Here is a 22,076-nt window from a genome sequence, read left to right on the forward strand (position 1 = left end):
GCGTGTAGCTTGGAGGTCAAATGCCCCTGGGTTCCATCCCCAGACCTGCAAAAAAAAAAAAAAAAAGAAAAAAGAATAATAATAAAAACTCCATTTGGTTTCTGTCAGTTCTGTGGAGAGAAGGAATCTCTAAGGTCCTGGGGGGAGAACACTAGTACAAGTCAAAGGTGACATCAGAAGCCGGGCGTGGTGGCGCACGCTTGTAATCCCCGCGCTTGGGAGGCTGAGACAGGAGGATCGTGCAGGTTCGAAGCCAGCCTCAGCTGGCTTAAGAGACCCAATAAATATAAAATAAAACATTGCAGAGAAGGCACCCAGACGCATGGGCTGAGTGGCCACAATAGTGGGTGAGTTCGAGCTGGTCCTGAAAGATACAGTAAGAATAAGCCAAATAAAAATGTTTCCAAATAAAAATGTTAAATAGGTCTGAGAGTGTAGCCCAGAGGTAGAAGGCCCCTGGGTTCCATCCCCAGTACCACCAAAAAAAAATTAAAAAAAACCCAAAACAACAACAACAAAAAATAAATAAAGAAAGAAAGAATAAAAAATAGGGCAGGGGGTATAACTCGGAGGTCAAATGCCCCTGGGTTCCATTCCCAGACCCGCAAAAATAAATAAATAAATAAGGTGACATCAGAGCTGATCTCGCATAGGGCAGAGCAAGAGGACCAGATGTATAAAGGTGAAGTCAAGCGCATTTTATTTCTGTACGCTAATTACACAGATTGCCAGCGTCACTCTAGTATACTGGTCACGCAGATGACATTACTTGATTAATTTTATTCTCCAACGGCTCCTTCCCTCCCTCGACTCAGTCCACTCTCCCATTCTACACGTCTCCTTCTAATTTCATGTTTTTTTTCTTTTTCTTTTCTTTTTTCTTTTTTTTTTTTTTTGCAGTACTAGGGATGGAATCCAGGGGCATTCTACCTCTGAACTACACCCCAATTATTTATTCTTTTTATTTTATTTTATTTTATTTTATTTATTTATTTATTTTGGTGGTACTGGGGTTCCTGGAAGCCCTTCTACCTCCGGGCTACACTCCCAGACCTTTTTTTTTTATATTTTTGAAACAGGGTCTCTTACGCCAGCACGGCTGGCTTCGAACCCGTGCGATCCTCCTGTCTCCGCCTCCCAAGCGCGGGGATTACAAGCGTGCGCCGCGATCCTCCTGTCTCCGCCTCCCAAGCGCGGGGATTACAAGCGTGCGCCACCACGCCCGGCTATTCTTTTTATTTTAAAAAAGGGTCCCACTGAGTTGCAAAGGGCCTCACTAAGTAGCCGAGGGTGTCCGCGAACCGCAATCCTCTAGTCTTAGCCTCCCAAATGCTGGGCTTACAAACGTGCACCACCATGCACAGCCTATTTGATATTCTTTATTTACTATTTTTATATTTTGTGGTACTGGTAGTGGAACCCAGGGGCTTTTCTACCTTCGAGCTATACTCTCAGACCTATTTTATACTTTATTTGGAAACAGGGTCTCACTAAGTTGCTGAGAGCCTCACTAAGTAGCTGAGGCTGGCTTCGAACCTGTGCAATCCTCCTGTCTCGGCCTCCCAAGTGTTGGGATTACAAATGCAGGCCACCACACCCTGCTCTTATTCTTTATTTTAAAACATAGTCTCACTAAATTGCAGAGGGCCTCACTAAGTAGCTGAGCCTGCCATCCTCCTGTTTCAGCCTCCTAAATTCTGGGATTACAAGCATGTGCTACTATGCCCGGCCCTATTTCAAATTTTTTTTTTTTTTTCTTGGTGGTACTGGGGTTCCTGGAAACCTTTCTACCTCCGGGCTACACTCCCAGACACCTATTTTTTATATTTTTATTTGGAAACAGAATCTCTTAAGCCAGCAAGGCTGGCTTCGAAACCTGCGTGATCCTCCTGTCTCTGCCTCCCAAGCGCGGGGATTATAAGCGTGCGCCACCACACCCGGCTCCTATTTCAAAATTTTAAAAAACTAATAAAATTGGGCTGGGGTTGCAGGTCAAAGGAAGAATATCCCTGGGTTCAACCCCCAGTGTGTGTGTGTGTGTGTGTGTGTGTGTGTGTGTGTGTGTGTGTGTGTGTGTGTCTGTCTCACACACACAGAGAAAACCTTTCTTTCTCCACCTCACGGGGCACCTGTGGTTCTCTCTGCACTGTGAGGCTGAGAGCAGGGACCAGGTCCCAAGCTGGGCACTCGCACAAGAAGTGCTGATTTCTCTTTTCAATCTCTGGCTCAGCTTGGAATACTTCCTCTGCCCTTTACCTGGCTTATTCTTACTGTATCTTTCAGGACCAGCTCGAACTCACCCACTATTGTGGCCACTCAGCCCATGCGTCTGGGTGCCTTCTCTGCAATGTGGACTAACAATCTGTCAAGCCTCTGTGATTTTAAACTTACAGCAGGTCATGGACCAAAATATCTTATTTAGCCGGGCGTGGTGGCGCACACCTGTAATCCCAGCATTTAGGAGGCTGAGACAAGAGGATCACGATTCACAGACAGCCTCAGCTACTACTTAGTGAGGCCCTCTGGAACTCAGTGAGGCCCTGTTTCAAAATAAAAAATAAAAAATAGGGCTTGGGGTAGAATGTCCCTGGATTCCATCCCTAGTACTACAAATGTATATATATATATACATATATATATATATGTATGTGTGTGTGTGTGTGTGTATATAATATATATAAGTATATATAAAGAATAAAAAATAGGGCAGGGTCTGTGGCTCAGAAGTCGAATGCCCCTGGGTTCCATCCCCAGACCCACAAAAAAAAAAAAAAAAAAAAAAAAAAAAAAAAAAATCAGGCCAGGAGTGGTGGCCATGCCTGTAATCCCAGTACTTGGGAGGCTGAGACAGGAGGATCACAGATTTGTGGACAGCCTAAGCAGTTTAGTGAGATCTTGTTTCAAAATAAAAAATAAAATATAGCTGGAGTTTATCTCAGAGGTAAAATGTCTCTAGATGCTATCACCAGTAACACACACACAGAAAATGAGACTTATTTCAAACAAACAAACAAACAAAAAAGAGCAAGAAGTCGTCACGTGGCGGTGGCTGCACACCACTCACCTGACACGCAGCTCTTCCAACCGGCGCCGACGACTCCGAGGGCACAGGGTGAGATGCTGCGCCCAACGGCTGGTTCCAGGCAACTCTCTTCGGATCCCAGAGATACCTGAAGACTTCTTGGTTGGCAGTGCCTTTGGAGAATAAGGGTTCTTAACTGAACTGTCCCTGAAGGATCTTAAGTTTGAAAATAAAGGAGAGAAAAAAAAATTATCATCACCTGTGATTTGAATACCTTTTAACATACACACAAGCAATTTTTGTGTGTATGTGGTACTAGGTAGTGTACCCAGGAGCATTTTACCCTGAGCTATGCCCCACCCCACCCCACCCCTATTTATTTATATATATATATATTTTCCCCCCCTCCCTGGGGATGAAACCCAGGGGCTTTTCTTCCTCCAGGCTACACTCCCAGACCTATTTTATATTTTATTTGGAAACAGGGTCTCACTAAGTTGCTGAGAACCTCACTAAGTAGCTGAGGCTGGCTTCACATCTGTGCGATCCTCCTGTCTCAGCCTCCCAAGTGCTGGGATTACAAGTGTACGCCACCACGCCCGGCCCCAGCCCTATTTTTTATTCTTTATTTTGAAACAGGGTCTCACAGAGTTGCAGAGGGCCTCACTAAGTAGCTGAGGCTGTCTGTGAACCGTGATCCTCCTGTCTCGGCCTCCCAAATGCTGGGATGACAAGTGTGCGCCACCATGCCCGGCTCTGTCCTTTTTTATTTTGAAACAGCATCTTAGCCGGGCATGGTGGCGCACACTTGTAATCCCCACGCTTGGGAGGCTGAGACAGGAGGATCGCACAGATTCGAAGCCAGCCTCACCTACTGAGTGAGGCTCTCAGCAACTTAGTGAGACCCTGTTTCCAAATATAATATAAAATAGGTCTGAGAGTATAGGCTGGAGGTAGAAAGTCCCTGGGTTCCACCCCCAGTACCACCAAAAAAAAAAAAAAAAAAAAAAAAAAACAAAACCCAGCATCTTCCTAACTTGTTCTCACACAAAGCATCCACCAGCCTTTCCAGGAAGCCTGACATCACTGACCTCTTCCCTCATTCCTGACTCACCTGGAGTCCGCCTTCTCCATTCTCTCCTCACTCTCTCTCCATGGAAATTCAACCTGTGGTTCCACTACACACGTCTTAGTGATGAGCCAACTCTTTCATCTTCTGCGTCTAGCTACAAGAAAAAGGAGATTTAAAGAGAGTAAATAATCATCCAGGTGGTGGTTTATGTCTGGAAGCCCAGAACTTTAGAGGCTGAGACAGGAAGATCAGGGTTTTTTTTTTTTTAGTTTTTATTTATTTATTTATTGTGCGGTACTGGGAATGGAACCCAGAGGCATTCGACCTCAGAGCTACACCGCCAGCCCTAATTTTTTTTTTTATTCTTTATTTTGAAACAAGGTCTCACTGAGTTGCAAAGGGCCTCACTAAGTAGTAGCCAAGGCTGTGTTTGAATTGTGATCCTTCTGTCTCAGCCTCCCAAATACTCTGGTTACAAGTGTGCACCACCACGCCCACAAGATCACAGGTTTGAAGCCAGCCTCAGCAACTTAGGCAACTTAGTGAGACCTGCAACTTAGCAAGACTGTTTTCAAATAAAAATAAAATAGGCCTAGGAGTGTAGCTTAGATGTAAAATTTCTCTGGGTTCAATTCCCAGCATGAAAAAAAAAAAAAGAAAGAAAAAGGAAAAGCAAGAAGGAGGTAGGTGTGGCTCGGTTGTAGAATGCCCCTGGGTTCAATCCCCAGTACTAAAATAAAGAATAAAGCCAGGCGTGGTGGCGCACGCTTGTAATCCCAGCATTCAGGAGTCTGAGACCAGAGGATCGCAGTTCACGGGCAGCCTCAGCTACTTAGGCCCTTTGAAACTCAGTGAGACCCTGTTTCAAAATAAAGGATAAAAAATAGGGCAGGGGGTGTAGCTCAGAGGTCGAATGCCCCTGGGTTCCATCCCCAGACCCGCAAAATAAATAAATAAATAAATAAATAAATAAATAAATAAATAAATAAATAAATGAATCTTCTAGGCATGGTGGTGCCCACTTGTAATCCCAGAATTCGGGAGACTGAGACAGGAAGATCACAGTTTGTGAACTGCCTAAGCTACTTAGTGAGGCCCTCTGGAACTCAGTGAGATCCTGTTTCAAAATAAAAAATAAAATATAGGGCTGGGAGTGTAGCTCAGCGGTAGGACGCCCTGGGTTCCATCCCCAGTATTGGGAGGGGGGGGGAAGGAGAAAAAGAAAAAGAAAAAAGTTAGCCTCCAATTTATGATGCTCCTGTTTTGGCCTCTCAAATAATGTAATCCAGTACTTGGGGGTCTGAAAGGAGGATGGCAGGTTTAAGGGTAGCCTCAGCAGGTAGGAAGAGTCTCAATAACATAGCCTGACATGAAGAAGGAAAGCCAGGGAGCTGGAGGTGTAGTTCAGTGCTACAGTGTTCCTGGGTTAAACCCCCAGAAAAGGCAGGCAGCCGGCCAGCCAGGCAGGAGGCAAACCACACGATCTGAAACCAACAGACTAGAACCTAAATCACTTTTGCGGAACGTGGGTGTTCAGTGCCAGGCACAGTACTAAGCACTTTTCATTAATTACCTATTTTAAGCCGGGCGTGGTGGTGCACGCTTGTAATCCCAACATTCGGGAGGCTGAGACGGGAGCATCAAGGTTCGCAGACAGCATCAGCTACTGAGTCCTTCACAACTCAGTGAAACCCTGTTTCAAAAAAGAAGACTAAAAAATAGTACCGGGGATGTAGCTGGGGGTAGCATGCCCCTGGGTTCCATCAACAGTACCGCAAAAAAAAAAAAAAAAAAAAAAAAAAAGAGTTAAAACTAGAGATGGCACAGAGGTAGAATACCCCTGGGTACAATCCCGGGTCAAAAATAAATAAATAAATAAATACCTATTTTACTACTACAACCACTTCAGGAGGTGGTCGTATTTTATAGACGGGCTGCCCAACATCACCAGCTAACAAGCAATGCAGCTAGGACTGAGACTCAAGTAACAAATACTACAGGGGCTGGCTGTCCAGGTGTGTGTGTGTGTGTGTGTGTGTGTGTGTGTGTGTGTGTGTGGTACTCGGGGTGGGGCTTTTCCACCTCTGGGCTATCCTCCCAGACCTATTTTACACTTTATTTGGAAAGAGGGTCTCACTAAGTTGCCGAGAGCCTCACTCAGTAGCTGAGGCTGGCTTCGAACCTGTGCGATTCTCCTCTCTCTGCCTCCCAAGCGCGGGGATTCCAGGCGCGCGCCGCCATGCCTGGCTTGTCCAGACTGCTGAACCCCCCCTAAGAAAATAAAAACGAAGCACCCAGCACTCAGTGTGGTAGGGTTCAGGGTCTGAACACCACATTCCTCTGCCCCTGAGGTTTGTGTACACCATACCCACCAAGGAAAGGGAGGTGCAAGCCCCTGGCTCGGGCCCAAGCACCCTAAGGAGGCTTTGGGGGGTCAGGTCCCGTCCTGCTGCGCACTAGAAGGCGGGAGGACGTGGCTCCTGCGTCGCCCGGCGTCCGGCCACCACGTCCACAGGAAACCAGCGAGGAGGGCGGCTCCAGCGCGGGCGGCGCCGCGGGCCTCGAACCCGCGACTCCACGGACGCAGCCCGGGGCCTGGCGGCACCGCTCGCGCTGGTAGAGGAGGGAAACCGGGCGCCGTGGCTCCACGCCCGCAATCTCGAACTTGGGAGGCGGGTTGGAGGCCAGGCTCCGCAACTTCGCAAGGCCCTGTGCAACTCAGTGGGGCTCTGTTTCAAAATAAAACGGGGTCCGGGGTGCAGTCGGAGGTAGAACGCCCCTGGGTGCGATTCCCGGCGGCAAAAATAAACAAATCAACAGAGGAGGAAGCGGAGGCTCCAGAACTCGGGGCAGATTTCCGGGGAGGCCGGGCCTCCCCAGGCTGGGGACCGCTGGCCCCCGCATCGTACCTGGGAAAGCTGCGTCCTGCTCCACGCCGCCCCGGCCCCGCGCGGCCCACGCCCGCCTCTCACCTTCGCGCGCCGGGGGCCGAGGACCTCGCGCCGGCCCCGCCCCCGTCTCCAGGGCGACGCGCCACGCGTTCCGCAAGCCCCGCCCCGGATGCTGGGGGCACGCCGCAGTCGGCCGAGGCCCGCAGCCGGGCAGGCTGCTCTGTGCTTCCTGGGAATCGCCTATCTTTGAGCCCAGATTCCTTTTTTTTTTTTTTTTTTTTTTTTGTGGTACTGGGGGTAAAACCCAGAGGCTCTTCTACCTCCGGGCTACACCCCCAGACCTATTTTTATACTTTATTTGGAAACAGGGTCTCACTAAGCTGCTGAGAGCCTCACTAAGTAGCTGAGGCTGGCTTCGAACCCCTGTGATCCTCCTGTCTCAGCCTCGCAAGCGCTGGGACTACAAATGCACGTCACGTCACCACGCCGGGCTTGGGCCCAGATTCTTACTACTCCTTTTTTTTTTTTTTTTTTTTGGCTCTACTAGGAATCGAGCCCAGGGGCATTCTACCTCTGAGCTACACTCCCAGCCCTGTTTTTTACTTACTTTTTGCGGTCCTGGGGATTGAACCCTCAGAGTTCAATCCCAGCCCTTTTTATTTTATTTATTTATTTATTTAATTTATTTATTGCGGTACTGGGGATGGAGCCCAGGGGCATTCTACCTCTAAAATACATCCCCAGACCTATTTGCCATTCTTTTTATTTTTTTGGAACAGTCTCACTGCTTGCTGAGGCTGCCCTCGGAGCTGTGATCCACCTGTCTCAGCCTCCCAAGTACTGGGATTACAAGTGAATGCCACCAGGCTTGACCCTATTTTATTTTGAAATGAGATCTCACTAAATTGCGGAGGGCCTCCCTAAATTGCCGAGGCTGGCCTTGAACCTGCGATCCTCCTGTCTCAGGCTCCCCACACACTGGGATTACAGACAAACACCACTATGCTGGAATCTCCCCTTCGATCTAGAGAAAAGGGAGCAGTTTCTAGGTGGATCCAGGAGCCGTGCCTTCCTGGGCCAAACCCTAGAGATTGTATGCGGGTTAGTAGGCCGACTGGAAGGGAAGTCCTCTCTCCCAGCCTCAAGGCTCTTGGTTCCCAGAGAATGTGAGCCAGATCCCAACAGGACGCATCCATACGTGAACCGGGGAGGTTGTAGCAATCTGGATTTAGAGGTGAGGGTCCCTGCAGCCCCAGAATTAGAATTAACTCAGGAGGCTGATTTCTTCTTATAGCCCTCCCCTTTAAAATGTAAACTAATAAGCATTAATGATATTTTTTCCTTTAAATTGGGTCCACTCTGTTAATCTTTTAAAAAACAGGGTGGGGAAACTGGGCGTGGTGGGGTTACTGGCAAGTAACCCGCGTAACCCATAGTCCCAGTGCTTGAGAGGTTGGAAATGGTGGAGCACAGGTTCCAGTGTAACACTCTGTGTTCATTGGCTCAGTTTAAGATGACTTCACAAATGCTTGTGCCTGTAATAGCAAACGTAACTCCACTTGTTCTGTCAGCCTTTCTACATCTTTCACTTACCGACCCCTCCCTTTCTTTCCCCACTGAACAAAGGTAAATTGTGCTGCTCAAGGCTGGGACATTAAGCTCTTGCCAAGTGAGATATAGATAGCCCCCATTCTGCTTCTGTAAGATGGCTTGCATGCTCTGGCTCATCAAAAAAAAAAAAAAAAAAAAAAAACACAACAACAACAACAACAACAACTACCCGCCTGTAGTTTTTCTCTTTCTCTTCTTCTTCCCCTATATAAGCCCCTCTCCCTGGCAAACAGTGCGCCCTCCAGTCAGATCACTAGACTGCGGGTGCCGCCTCTGGCCAGCTAATAAAGGCCTCGGTTGGCACTTTCCCTTAGATTCTCCAGTCTCTCATTTCTCTCTAAACCCACATACAACACCAGCTCCGAGTAACTACAGCGAAATCCTGTGTGTGTGTGTGTGTGTGTGTGTATTTGATATTGAGGATTGAACCCAGGGTGCGTTCTACCTCTGAGATATACCCCCAGCCCTTTTGTGTGTGTGTGTTGTTTTTAAATAAAGGCTCCCTAGGTTGCTTCAAGTCTCACTAAACTGCTGAGGCTGGCATCGAATGTGTAGTCCTCCAGTCTCAGCTTTCCAAGTGCTGGGATCATAGGAGTATGCCACCACATCCATTAAAATCCTTGTGTGTGTGTGTGTGTGTGTGTGTGTGGTACTGGGGGTGGAACCCAGAGCCTTTCTACCTCCGGGCTATACTCCCAGACTTATTTTATATTTTACTTGGAAACAGGGTCTCACCACGCCTGGCTAAAATCCTTTTTTTTAAATAAAATGGAGAGACCGGGCGTGGTGATGCACGCTTGTAATGCCCGCGCTTGGGAGGTCGAGACAGGAGGATCACACAAGTTTGAAGCCAGCCTCAGCTGCTTAGTGAGGCTCTCAGAAACTTGGTGAGACCCTGTTTCCAAGTAAAATATAAAATAGGTCTGGGAGTAAAGCCCAGAGGTAGAAATCCCCTGGGTTCCACCCCCAGTACCACCAAAATAAATAAATAAATAAATAAATAAATAAATAAATAAATAAATAAATTGGAGCCAGGTGTGGCGGTGCACAATTGTAATCCCAGCATTTGGGAAGCTGAGATCAGAGGATCCCGGTTCACAAACAGCCTCAGTGAGGCCCTTTGCAACTCAGTGAGACCCTGTTTCAAAATAAAGAATAAAAAAATAGGGCTGGGGGTGTAGCTCATAGGTAGAATGCCCCTGGGTTCCATCCCCTCTACCTCAAAAAAAAAAAAAAAAATGGGCATGGTGGCAACAAGCCAGTAATCCCAGTATTTGGGAGGCTAAGACAGGTTCAAAAGCAGCCTCAGCAACCTAGTGAAGCTCTCAGCAACTTACTGAGACCCTGTTTCCAAACAAAAAATAAAACAGGGCTAGCAGCTGGGCATGGTGGTACAAACTTGTAATCCCAGAATTTTGGAGGTTGAAACCAGAGGATTGTGATTTTCAGACAGTTTCACCTACTTAGCTTAGGCCTTCAGCTTCTTAGGCCCTCCACAACTTATTGAGACTCTATTTCAAAATAAAAAATAAAAAACAGGGCAGGGGGTGTAGCTCGGAGGTCAAATGCCCCTGGATTACATCACCAGACCTGCAAAGAAAGAAAGAAAAAGAGAAAGAAAGAGCTGCTACACCAGGCGCAGTGGCACACACTTGTAATCCCAGGATTCAGGAGGCTGAGACCAGAGGATAGTGGTTCTCAGACAGTCTAAGCTACTTAGGCCCTCCACAATTTAGTGAGACCGTTTCAAAATAAAGAATAAAAATATAGGGCAGAGGGTGTAGCTCAGAGGTCAAATGCCCCTGGATTCCATCACCAGACCCGCAAAAAAAGAAAGGAAGAAAGGAAGGAAGGCAGGCAGGCAGGCAGACAAATACAGCTGCTAAGCCAGGCGTGGTGGCGCAGGTTTGTAATCCCAGCATTTGGGAAGCTGAGACCGGAGGATCGTGGTTCGTGAACAGCCTCAACTACTTAGTGAGGCCTCTGCAACTCAGTGAGACCCGGTTTCAAAATAAAGAATAAAAGCCGGGCGTGGTGGCACACACTTGTAATCCCAGCGCTTGGGAGGCAGAGACAGGAGGATCATGCAGGTTCGAAGCCAGCCTTGCTGGCTTAAGAGACCCTGTTTCCAAATTTTAAAAAATATATAAAATAGGTCTGGGAGTGTAGCCCGGAAGTGTAGCCCTGTTTCCAAATTTTAAAAAATATATAAAATAGGTCTGGGAGTGTAGCCCGGAAGTAAAAGGGTTTCCAGGAACCCCAGTACCATCAAGTAAATAAATAAATAATAAAAAATAGGGCAGGGGGTGTAACTCAGAGGTAGAATGCCCCTGGGTTCCATCCCCAGACCTGCAAAAACAAACAAACAAAAACCAACCAAACAAACAAAAAAAAAACAGGGTTAGGGATATAGCCTGGAGGTAGAAGAAGGCCCCTGGGTCCCCCACCACCACCACCAGTACCACAAAAATAAAATAAACCAGGCTTGGTAGCATAGGCATGTAATCCCAATACTTAGAAGGCTGAGACAGGAGAGTCACAGGTTCAAGGACAGCCTCAGCAAGTAGTGAGACTTTCATCAACCCAGCAAGACCCTGTTTCAAAATAAAATAGAGCAGGGCATGGTGGTGCACACTTGTTATCCCAGCATTTGGGAGGCTGAGACTGGAGAATCACAGTTCATGGACAGCCTCAGCTACTTAGTGAGGCCCTTCACAACTCAGTAAGACTCTGATTCAATATAAAAAGAATAAAAAATAGGGCTGGGGGTGTCATTTGGAGGTAGAATGTCCCTGGGTTCCATCCCCAGTACTGCCAAAAAAATAATAATATTTTAAAAATAAATAAAATAGGGCTGGGAGTGTAGCTTGGAGGTAGAATGCCTCTGTGTTTAATCCTCAGTACCTAATTAATTAATTAAATAGGTCTGGGGGCCAAGTGTGCAGGCCTTACTAAGGTTTGGGATTTACCATGTGTCTTTTCTCAGCCCAGTATAGAAATAAAGAGCCAGAAAACCTAGTTGCAATGCTAGAAGGTTTATTGCAAAGCGAAAGTAAATTGCCACACCAGAGAGAAAGGAGGCAGAGTGCTCAGTGCTCAGGGGAGTCAAGCGTTATAAAAAAGAGTCCTATTTCCTCACCTCATGAGAACCAGCAGCTAGAGATGGTCACACAAAGCGTACGTCTTCATCAGCAGTCACGGGGTCTTTCCTTAGTCCTGTCACCATGACCCTAACAGAATGGTGGCACACACTTGGAATCTCTGTACTCAGGAGGCTGAGACAGGAAGATCACAGGTTCAAAGCCAGCCTCAGCAACTTAGGTCCTGTTTCATAAAGCAAAAAATAAAGGTGGGCATGGTGGTGCATATTTATAATCCTAGTACTTGGGAGCCTGACACTGAAGGATCACAGGTTCAAAGCCAGCCTCGGCAATTTAGCAAGGCTCTCAGCAACCTAGTGAGACCCAGTTTCCAAATAAGAAATAAAGTTAGACTGAGGGTGTAGCTTGGAGGTAGAATGCCTATGGGTTCAATTCCCAGGGAGACATACACACAAATACAGTTACCCAAAAGAAAAAAAAATAGGGCTGGGGGTGTAGCTCAGAGGTATAACACCCTACCTTCAATCTCCAGTGCCACAAAATTAATCAGTGTTCTAACCAGGTATGGTGCTGCAATACTCTGTGTGTGTGTGTGTGTGTGTGTGTGTGTGTGTGTGTGCACATGTGTAATTGGGGATTGAATCCATGGGCATCTCGCCTTGGAGTTATTGTTAGATGAATTAGGTTTCTATTTCAGAACCCCCCCCCCATGAGCTAAGTGTCTGTCTCCGGAGAGGCCCTGGTTTGACCAGATAAGCCACCTTCCCCCCTCCAGCAGGGCCTGGTCAGTTACCAGGAAGACTTGCCCTCTCCTGGTCCACCCTGGCCAATCAGTGAAAAGGGCATTCCCCGCTGACCCTGGCCCAATCACCTGGCTGCACGACCCCACTGTGGGACCCCAGCCAATTAGATCAAAAGGCATTCCTCCTAGCCAATTAGCCCCAAGCTAACCCTGAGTCAGTTTATAAGGCTGACCCCACCGCGCGCTCTCTTCCTCTGCTCCTCTCTCTCTCTTGCTCTTCTTTCTTTCTCTCTCTTTTCTTTCTTTGTCTCTTCCGTCTGTGTCAGGCTCCTCCAATAAATCTCTTGGCTACGAGGTGGTGTCTGGTGTGGTCAAACTGTCCCTTCAGCTATACCCCCAGCCCTATTTTTTTTTTTTTTTTTGTGTGGGTCTGGGGCTGGAACCCAGGGTCATTCGACCTCTGAGCTACACCCCCTGTTCTATTTTTTATTTTATTTTTTTCATTATTTGCGGGTTGGGGGATGGAACCCAGGGATATTTGACCTCCAAGCTACAACCCCTGCCCTGTTTTTTTACTCTTTATTTTGAAACAGGGTCTCACTAAGTTGCGGAGGGCCTCACTAAGTAGTGAGGCTGCCACGAACCATGATCCTCCAGTCTCAGCCTCCCAAATGCTGGGATTAGTAGCGTGAGCCACCATGCCCAGCTCCTATTTTTATTTATGTGTGTGTGTGTGTGTGTGTGTGTGTGTGTGTGTTACTGCTGGTGGAACCCAGGGGCTTTTCTGCCTCTGGGCTATACTCCCAGACCTATTTTATATTTTATTTGGAAACAGGGTCTCACTAAATTGGTGAGAGCCTAAGTAGCTGAGGCTGGCTTCAAACCTGTGCGATCCTCCTGCTGGAATTACAAGCGTGCACCACCATGCCTGGGTTTTATTTTTTATTTTTTTATTTTTTTCCAGGTCTGGGGATGGAATCCAGGGAGCTACACCCCTTGCCCTATTTTTTATTCTTCATTTTTGAAACCGGGTCTCACTGAGTTGCGGAAGGCCTCACTAAGTAGCTGAAGCTGTCTGCAAACCACAATTCCTCCAGTCTCAGTCTCCCGAATGCTGGGATTACAAGTATGCGCCACCACGCCCAGCTTTTTATTCATTATTTTGAAACAGTCTTACTGAGTTGCGGTGGGCCTCACTAAGTGGTTGAGGCTGTCTGCAAATCGCGATCCTCTAGTCTCTGCCTCTCTAATGCTGGGATTACAAACGTGTGCCACCATGCCCGGCTTTATTTTTTATTTTGTTTATTTATCTATTTATTTGTGTGTGGTACTGGGGGTGGAACCCAAGGGTTTTCTACCTCCAAGCTATAATTCCAGACCTATTTCATATTTTATTTGGAAACAGGGTCTCACCAAGTTGCTGAGAGCCTCACTAAGCAGCTGAGGCTGGCTTTGAACCTGTGCGATCCTCCTGTTTCAGCCTCCCAAATGCTAGGATAACAAGCATGTGCCACCACGCCCAGTTTATTCTTTATTTTGAAACAAGGTCTCTGTAAATTGCACTAAGTAGCTGAGGCTGGCCTGGAACCTGCGATCCTCCTTTCTCGACCTCTCAAGTACTGGGATTATAAACATGCATCACAACACTCCGCTGTAATCCCAGGATTTGAGAGGGCAAGACAGGAGGATTGAAGAGTCTAGAACAGCCTAAGCAATTTAGCAAGACTCTCAGCAGCCTAGTGAAACCCTATTTTAAAAAAAAGTACAAGGCCGGGCATGGTGGCGCAGGCTTGTAAACCCCGGGCTTGGGAGGCAGAGACAGGAGGATCGCGCTGGTTTGGAGTCAGTCTCGCTGGCTTAAGAGACCCTGTTTCCAAATAAAAATATAAAATAGGTCTGGGAGTGTAGCCCGGAGGTAGAAGGGCTTCCAGGAACCCCAGTACCACCAAAAACAAAACAAAAAAAAAGAACAAGAGAGCCTGGTGTGGTGGCACAAGCTTGTAATCCCAGCATTCGTTGAGGCAGAGACCGGAGGATCACGGTTCGCGGACAGCCTCAGCTACTTAGTGAGGCTCTCTGCAACTTAGTGAGACCCTGTTTCAAAATAAAGAATAAATAATAGCGCAGGGGGTATATATAGGAGATTGAATGCTCCTGGGTTACATCCCCAGACCCACGGGGGGAAAAAAAAAAAAAGATCTGGGCGTGGGACAAGAGAATCGCTGGTTCATGTCCAGTCTAAGCTACTTAGTGAAGCTCTCTGCCACTCAGTGAGATCTGTTTCAAAATAAAGAACAAAAAATGGAGCTGGGCATGGTAGCGCACGCTTTTAATCCCAGTACTTGGGAGGCTGAGACGGGAGGAGCCCACAGGTTCAAAGCCAGCCTCAGCTGGTTAAGTAGGGAAGCTCTCAGCAACTTAGTGAGACCCTGTTTCCAGATAAAATATAAATAGGTCTGGGAGTATAGCCCAGATGTAGAAGGCCCCTGGATTTCATCCCTAGCACACCACACACACACACACACACACACACACACACACAGTGCTGGAGATGTAGCCTAGAGGTAAAATGTTTTCAATCCCCATCACCAAGGGGGATTGGGGGGTCTAGTGGTAAACTCTTCCAGGTGCTCTCATAAATTAAATTACATCTATTAAAAAAAATTGTAGGTTTCTAATATTTTTGCTTTCTTCTCTTTTTGTCAACTGCCATTTCTCCACTTACTGAGCCTTCCAAAATCTGAACCAACAATATGAGCCTAAACTACATTCTTCCAGGTTTTTTTGTTTTTGTTTTTTTTCTGCTACTGGGGATGGAACCCAGGGGCATTCTACCTCCGAGGTCCATCCCCAGCCCTACTTTTTTATTCTTTTTTTGGTGGTACTGGGGTTCCTGGAAACCCTCTAACTCTGGGCTACACTCCCAGAAACCTATTTTTTATATTTTTATTTGGAAACAGGGTCTCCTAAGCCAGCAAGGCTGGCTTCTAAGCTGAGTGATCCTCCTGTCTCTGCCTTCCAAGCGCGGGGATTGCAAGTGTATGCCTCCATTCCCGGCTACTTTTTTTTATTTATTTTTATTTTTATTTTTATTTTTTTTCTTTTTGGTGGTACTGGGGTTCCTGGAAGCCCTTCTACCTCCGGGCTACACTCCCAGACCTATTTTTTACATTTTCATTTTGGAAACAGGGTCTCCTAAACCAGCGCGCGGGCTGGCTTCGAACCTGCGCGATCCTCCTGTCTCTGCCTCCCAAGCACAGGGATTACAAGCGTGCGCCACCAGGCCAGGCTTTTAGTCTTTATTTTGAAACAAGGTCTCACTGAGTTGCAAAGGGCCTCACTAAGTAGCTGAGGCTGGCCTCCAACTGTGATCCTCTTGTCTTAGTCTCCCAAATGTTGGGATTACAAGCTTGTGCCACACGCCTGGCTTCTTCCAATTATTTTCTAAAGAACTAGAATAAATAATTTCTCCCTTACACTCTCAAAAGGGATTTTTGACATTTGAAAAATAATTAGTTGCAAAAGAAGGAACTAATTGTTACAGTTGTAAATGGTGCTGTGGGATCTTTTCCTTTATTCAACTAAAGTTTGTTGAATCAAAAAATTAAAACTATTAGGCAAGCCAGGCATGGTGGTGCACGCTTGTAATCCCAGTGCTTGAGAGGCTGAGACAGGAGGATCACATGGGTTTGAGGCCAGCCTCAGCTACTGAGTGAAGGTCTCAGCAACTTAGTGAGACCCTGTTTCTAAATAAAGTATAAAAAAGGTCTGGGAGTGTAGCCCGGAGGTAGAAAGCCCCTGGATTCCACCCCCAGTACCACACACACAAAAAAGAAACTAAATAGGCAGCTTGGTGCAGCTTTTATTACAAAATCAGTAGGAAATAGAGAAGAAAAAGCAGCATGCTGGCATGCAGCTGGAGAGCTGGAAAATGGAACTAACTCTCCCCCTTCTGGGACCCCAGCCTTTAAATAGATTTGGTATCGGTATCTTTTTTTTTTTTTTGCAGGTCTGGGGATGGAACCCAGGGGCATTCGACCTCTGAGCTACACCCCCTGCCCAATTTTTTATTCTTTATTTTGAAACCGGATCTCACTGAGTTGCGGAGGGCCTAAGTAGCTGAGGCTGTCTGTGAACTGTGTTCCTCCGGTCTCAGCCTCCCGAATGCTGGGATTACAAACTTGCGCCACCACGCCCGGCTAGTAACTTATTTCTCAGGCAGGAGGTGCCTCTTTGCTTCTAGACAGTGCACTTACTAAGTGCAGGCTCAAGAGTCTACCTGGCTCCTGCCTCTATTGTATTGGGCAGTATTGGTTGCTCAAAATCCACAGTGGGTGCTTTGAAGCAGCACATGGAGTTTACTTACCTGCACCCAGGCCAGCTCACAGAGGAGAGGAGGTACACAGAGGCACTGATGGCCTCTATACATTTTTAGGGCTAAAGGCTTTTACTATAGGTTAATCATTAGGACAAAGGGCAAAGAGAGAGGGGGAACTCTGCATCGTAACAGCTGCCGCCCCTCCCTGCCTGGGCGCCTGCGCAGCGCCCGGACTCTACTTTTACAGTTTGGAAATTAATAGCAAAGCAATTTTCCAATACCAGCACATTATTACTGCAAGTTATCATTCTTGCCAAGGAGGCTCACGAGCAAAAGCTGCAATGAAGCCATAGCACAGGTGGAAGAAGCTTATGGTGCATTACCTTGGTAATTTATTCCCTTTATTTCTGCGTAGTAATTGTTTTCTTCTTTTACAAGGACAAACTGAGATTTTAGGAGATAAGAATTAAGTTGATTGGGAGGCAGAGACAGAAGGATCACGCAGGTTTGAAACCAGCCTTGCTGACTTAAGAGACCCTGTTTCTAAATAAAATATAAAATAGGTCTGGGAGTGTAGCCCGGAGGTAGAAGGGGTCCATTCCCAGTACCACCAAAAAAAACAAAAAACAAGTAAGTTGAGACCAGGCGTGGTGGGGCATGATTGTGGGGCTGAGACAGGAGGATCGCACCGGGTTTGAAGCCAGTATCAGCTACTGAGTGAGGCTTTCAGCAACTTAGTGAGACTCTGTTTCCAAATAAAGTATAAAATAGGAGCACGGAGGTAGAAGGGCACTGGGTTCCACCCCCAGTACCACCAAAAAAAAAAAAAAAAGAAGAAGTAAATTGAGGCCAAAGTTTTACAGAACAGTCAAGAGAGGCCTAGTGAAAGAGGAAAGAGTAGGCCCTAACTAGCACAGGCCAGAGAGCTCGGGAACTTAGTGAGACCCTTTTTCAAAATAAACAGGGCAGAGAGTGTAGTAAATACCCAGACACGCAAAAAAAAAAAAAAAAAAAAAAAGAGAAAAGGTAATGCAGAACTGGGGCCATAGCTCAGGGGTTGAACTCTTGCCTAGCATGCAGGATGTCCTGGCTTCTGTCCCTAGCACCATAAAAAAAAAAAAAAAAAAAAAAAAAAGGTTGTTTTATATTTTGCAGTACTAGGGATTGAACCCAGGGGTATTCTACCTTCAAACTATATCCCCGGCCCTATTTATTGTTCTTTATTTGGAGACAGGGTTTTGCTAAGTTGCAGAGTTCCTCACTAAGTAGGTGAGGCTGGCCACAAACCTGCAATCCTCCTGTTTTAGCCTCTCAAGTACTGTGATTACAAGCGTGTGGTACCATGCCTAGCCCAAAAAGTTGTTCTAAAGGCAATGCAACAGCCTGGCATGCTGGTGTACGCTTATAATCTCAGTCCTTGGGAGGCAGAGACAGGAAAATCGCAGACTCATGGTCAGCCTTCAGAACTTAGTAAAACCCTATTTCAAAATAAAATAAAATAGGCTAGGGATATAGCTCAGAGGTAGAATGCCCCTGGGTTCCAGCCCCAATATCATAAATAAATAGCCAGGTATGGTGGCACATGCTTGTAATTCCTGTACTTGGGAGGCTGAGACAGGAGGATTACACAGGTTCGAAGCCAGCCTCAGCTACTTAGTGAGGCTCTCAGCAACTTAGTGAGACCCTGTTTCCAAATAAAATATAGAATAGGTCTGAGAGTATAGCTCAGAGGTAGAAAGCCCCTGGGTTCCACCTCCAGTACCACCAAAAATAAATAAATAAATAAATAAATAAATAAATAAATAAATGCAACGCAGCATCTCTCTGGCCCTCCTTTCTGGACATGCATACTTAGAATTTGAAGCTTAAGCCACATTGACAAGCTATGTGTTGTGTTCCAATCAAAGTTTCAGTGGTCCCAGCTGACAACCACCTTCAAATCAAATATGAGTGAACCTTCATGTGATCCAACCCCCCAGCATTTAAGCTGCCCCAGCTGATGCTAAATGCAGCAGAGACCAGCTGTCTCCACTGGTACCAACCCAATCTACAAAACTGAGAGCAAAATACTGGTTTAGGCCTCTGAATCTTTTTTTTGGGAGGGGTATTGGGGATTGAACCCAGGCATATTCTATTCTGAGCTATACCCTCAGCCCTATCTTATTTCTATGTTAGGGTCTCACTAGATTACAGTTCTGTGCCACCACAATCCAGCTAAGCCTCTGAATCTTGGGGCGGTTTGTGCTAACCAGAGCAGTTTTTTTTTTGTAATGGTGTGGATGGACCGAAGGGCCTTACACATACTAATGATATATTCTGCCACTAATCTACGTTCCCAGCTCTGTTTGGCTGTTTTTTTTTTGTTTGTTTGTTTTGTTTTTGTTTTTCCTTTGCAGTATTGGGGATTGAACTAAGGAACATTTTTTTTTTTTTTTATTGTGGTATTGTGGGATGGAACCCAGGGGCTTTTCTACTTCTGGGCTATACTCCCAGACCTACTTTATACTTTATTTGGAGAGTCTAAGTTGCTGAGAGCCTCACTAAGTAGCTGAGGCTGGCTTCAAACCTGTGCGATCCACCTCTCTCAGCCTCCCAAGCGCTGGGATTACAAGTATGGGCCACCATGCCCGGCCGAAGTCAAACATTTTATTTTATTTTCTTGCGGGTCTGGGGATGGAACCCAGGGGCATTTGAAATCCGAGCTACACCCCCTGCCCTATTTTTTATTCCTTATTTTGAAACGGGTCTCACTGAATTGCAGAGGGCCTCACTATGTAGCTGAGGTTGTCCGTGAACCGCGATCCTCCAGGTCTCAGCCTCCGGAATGCTGGGATTACAAGCGTGCGCCACCACACCCCGCTCAGAAACATTTTAGATCTGAGCTATACCCCCATATCTTTTTATCTTGAAACAGAGTCTCACTAAATTAGTATGCAATTGTCTCAAGCCTGCAATTTATTGTCTTAGCCTCCAAAGTACTGAGAAAACCCACGTGTGCCAGCAGAACAGGCTCCCACCTTCCTTCTACATGCCTGAAAAGTAGGTCCTGCATATTTATTTTTCCTGCTATATGAGAAAACCGATGTTTAGGGTGGTCTAGGGTGGTGAAATGTCTAAGTGGCATAGAAAAGACGTAAGGGCAAGAACACCCCTTCTCTAGTTGGGAAGTATAGCTTGGTAAGAGGCATGCCTGAGGCCCTGGGTTCAATCCCTAGCACTGCCAAAAAAAAAAAAAAAAAAAAAGTCACTTTCCAAACTCTGTAATAACAGTGATTGGCCCTATCACTCCCAGCTTTTAAGAACCCAGATTCCATGGGAAGTTTATTTTTTTGCAGTCAAATGCTGCGATTATAAACTTGCGCCACCACTCCCGACTCATTTATTTATTTAGCGGCACCGGGGATAGAACCCAGGGGAATTTTACCTTCGAGCGACACCCCCAACCCTATTTTTTAAATTTATTACGAAACAGGGCCTCACTTAGTTGCACTAAGTAGCTGAGGCTGTCCCCAAACTGCGATCCTCCTGTGTCGGCCTCCCAAATGCTGGGAATAACAAGCGTGCGCCACTGCGCCCGATTTTTTACTCTTTTATTTTGAAACAGAGTCTCACTGAATTGCGTAGGGCCTAAGAAACTGAGGCTGGCCACAAACCTGCAATCCTGTTTCACCCTCCCAAGTACTGGGACTACAAGCGTGGGCCTAACGTGAAGCTTAAGAGGGACCTCTTGAAAGAAGAGTAGACTTCGCTATCCTTTAATTTAAAAAAAAAAAAAGATTACGTTTCTCCACGTCCGAGATACATTGCACACGGTTCTGGGCAGTCCCAGCGAGCAGGCCCGGCTCGCAGGAGCCTCCCGGGGGTCTGGCTGCCGCTCACATTTGCATTTCTGTGTCCTCGGGCAGCTGGAGTCTCGGCGCGACGTTACGCGCTAGACGCTCGCCATCTCCATCCCTAACTAGTCCGGGTCCCCTTCCCGCGCAGGCGAGGGGAGAGGCGCGCGACGGGCGGGCAGCAACACTTCGATGCTCTCGCCGGCGGGCTTTATCTGCCCCGAAGCGCGGTGCCAAGTGCACTCGCGCAGCCCCGCACCGGGTCCGCGAGGCAGCGGCCGGCCCCGCCGGGCTCCGCACTGAGAGCGCGGCGCGGGGTCCTCGGCGGGCCGCCCGCGCCGGTGCCTGCGCGTGGGAACGCGGCGCCCGGGGCTGCCCGGCGCGAACGCCTGCGCGCGTCCTCGGCGCCCCCGCCCGCCGCGGCCCCGCCCGCCGCAGGGCGCCCCCGCGCGCCGCCCCGGGCCCCGCCGACCGCCGAGCGCGGGCCAGCCGGGGGGCTGCGGGGCGCGGGCGCGCGGGCGCTCCGGGCCGGCAGCGCGGCGGCCCCCACATCCGGGCGCGCGGCGGGGGCGGGGCGCGGCGGCGGCGGGGGTTATCAGCCGGCGGAGGCGGGGCGCGGCGCGGCGGTACGGCGGCTGCGGGGAGACAGCCGGCCTGGCAGCGCAGGCCGCGGCGCGGGCCCGGGAGGCGGCGAGGCGGGGCGCCGAGTAAGGGCGGCGGGCGGGGGCGCTCCCCGGGCGCGGGCGCGGGCGGCGGCGGCGGGGCTCGAGGCCGGGGCGGCCCGCGCCAGCTCCAGCGCCAGCTCCGAGCGCCGGCGCCGGGACTCGGCCTCCCGGCTCCCTCCGGCCGCCTTCGCTCCGTGAGTACGGTCCCCGCCCTTCCTCGGAACGAGGCCGCGCGGCGGGGCCTGCGCGCGGGGCCGGGGGTTGGCCTGCGATCAGAGCGTCAGCGCCCTCTCTTCCTTGCAATGGGCACCCCGACATGGCCACAGGTGCAGCCGGCCGGGCGCCTGCGTCGGGTCCCTGAGCTCGGATAACGAGGGGCAGCTGGCCCGGTCCATTGCCCAGTGACAGGCACTTCACTGCTCCCCAGCCCCAGCCAGTCTCCCGCCGGCCCGACTCGGGGCAACTTCCCCACCACTTTATGATTGGTCCCCATGAATGGCACCGAGGAGTCTCGGTTTCTCTTTGTATTAAAGCTTCCTAAAGGTTGGGCCCTGAGTTGGGCACCTCTCACTCCTACTTTCCTCACCCTCCTGACGTTTGTAAATCTTTGCTAGGAGGGATAACTAAGTCTCAGCGGTTCTATTCCCAATTTGATCTCGGTTTAGATCATCATTATTAGGTGTGCTTTTTGTTTTAACTTTTAAGAGGTTGGAAAAGTTTCGGTTTCTTTGAGAAGCAACCGAGACACTTGGAAATAATTGTTTTCTCTGACAATTTTTTGCTGTTTTATCTTCCAGGTGCAAAAAATTGTAGGCCAAGGA

The 22,076-nt window shown here is 48.2% G+C and overlaps 1 protein-coding gene across 1 annotated transcript in view; it reads right to left on the minus strand.

Annotated features, from left to right (window-relative positions):
• Nucleotides 1-11,822, minus strand: part of SFI1 (SFI1 centrin binding protein) — a gene marked incomplete at both ends in the record, with an annotated part of 72,150 nt that extends 60,328 nt beyond the window's left edge. Inside the window, 3 exon segments of the mRNA XM_080717781.1 lie at nt 3,065-3,195; nt 6,552-6,707; nt 11,778-11,822. Of these exon segments, the coding sequence (XP_080573907.1) occupies nt 3,065-3,195; nt 6,552-6,707; nt 11,778-11,822 (332 nt within the window).
• Between the last annotated feature and the right edge of the window lie 10,254 nt (nt 11,823-22,076).

The sequence above is a fragment of the Muscardinus avellanarius genome (assembly GCF_963383645.1).
Source record: "Muscardinus avellanarius genome assembly, chromosome: 21".
NCBI lineage: Eukaryota > Metazoa > Chordata > Mammalia > Rodentia > Gliridae > Muscardinus > Muscardinus avellanarius.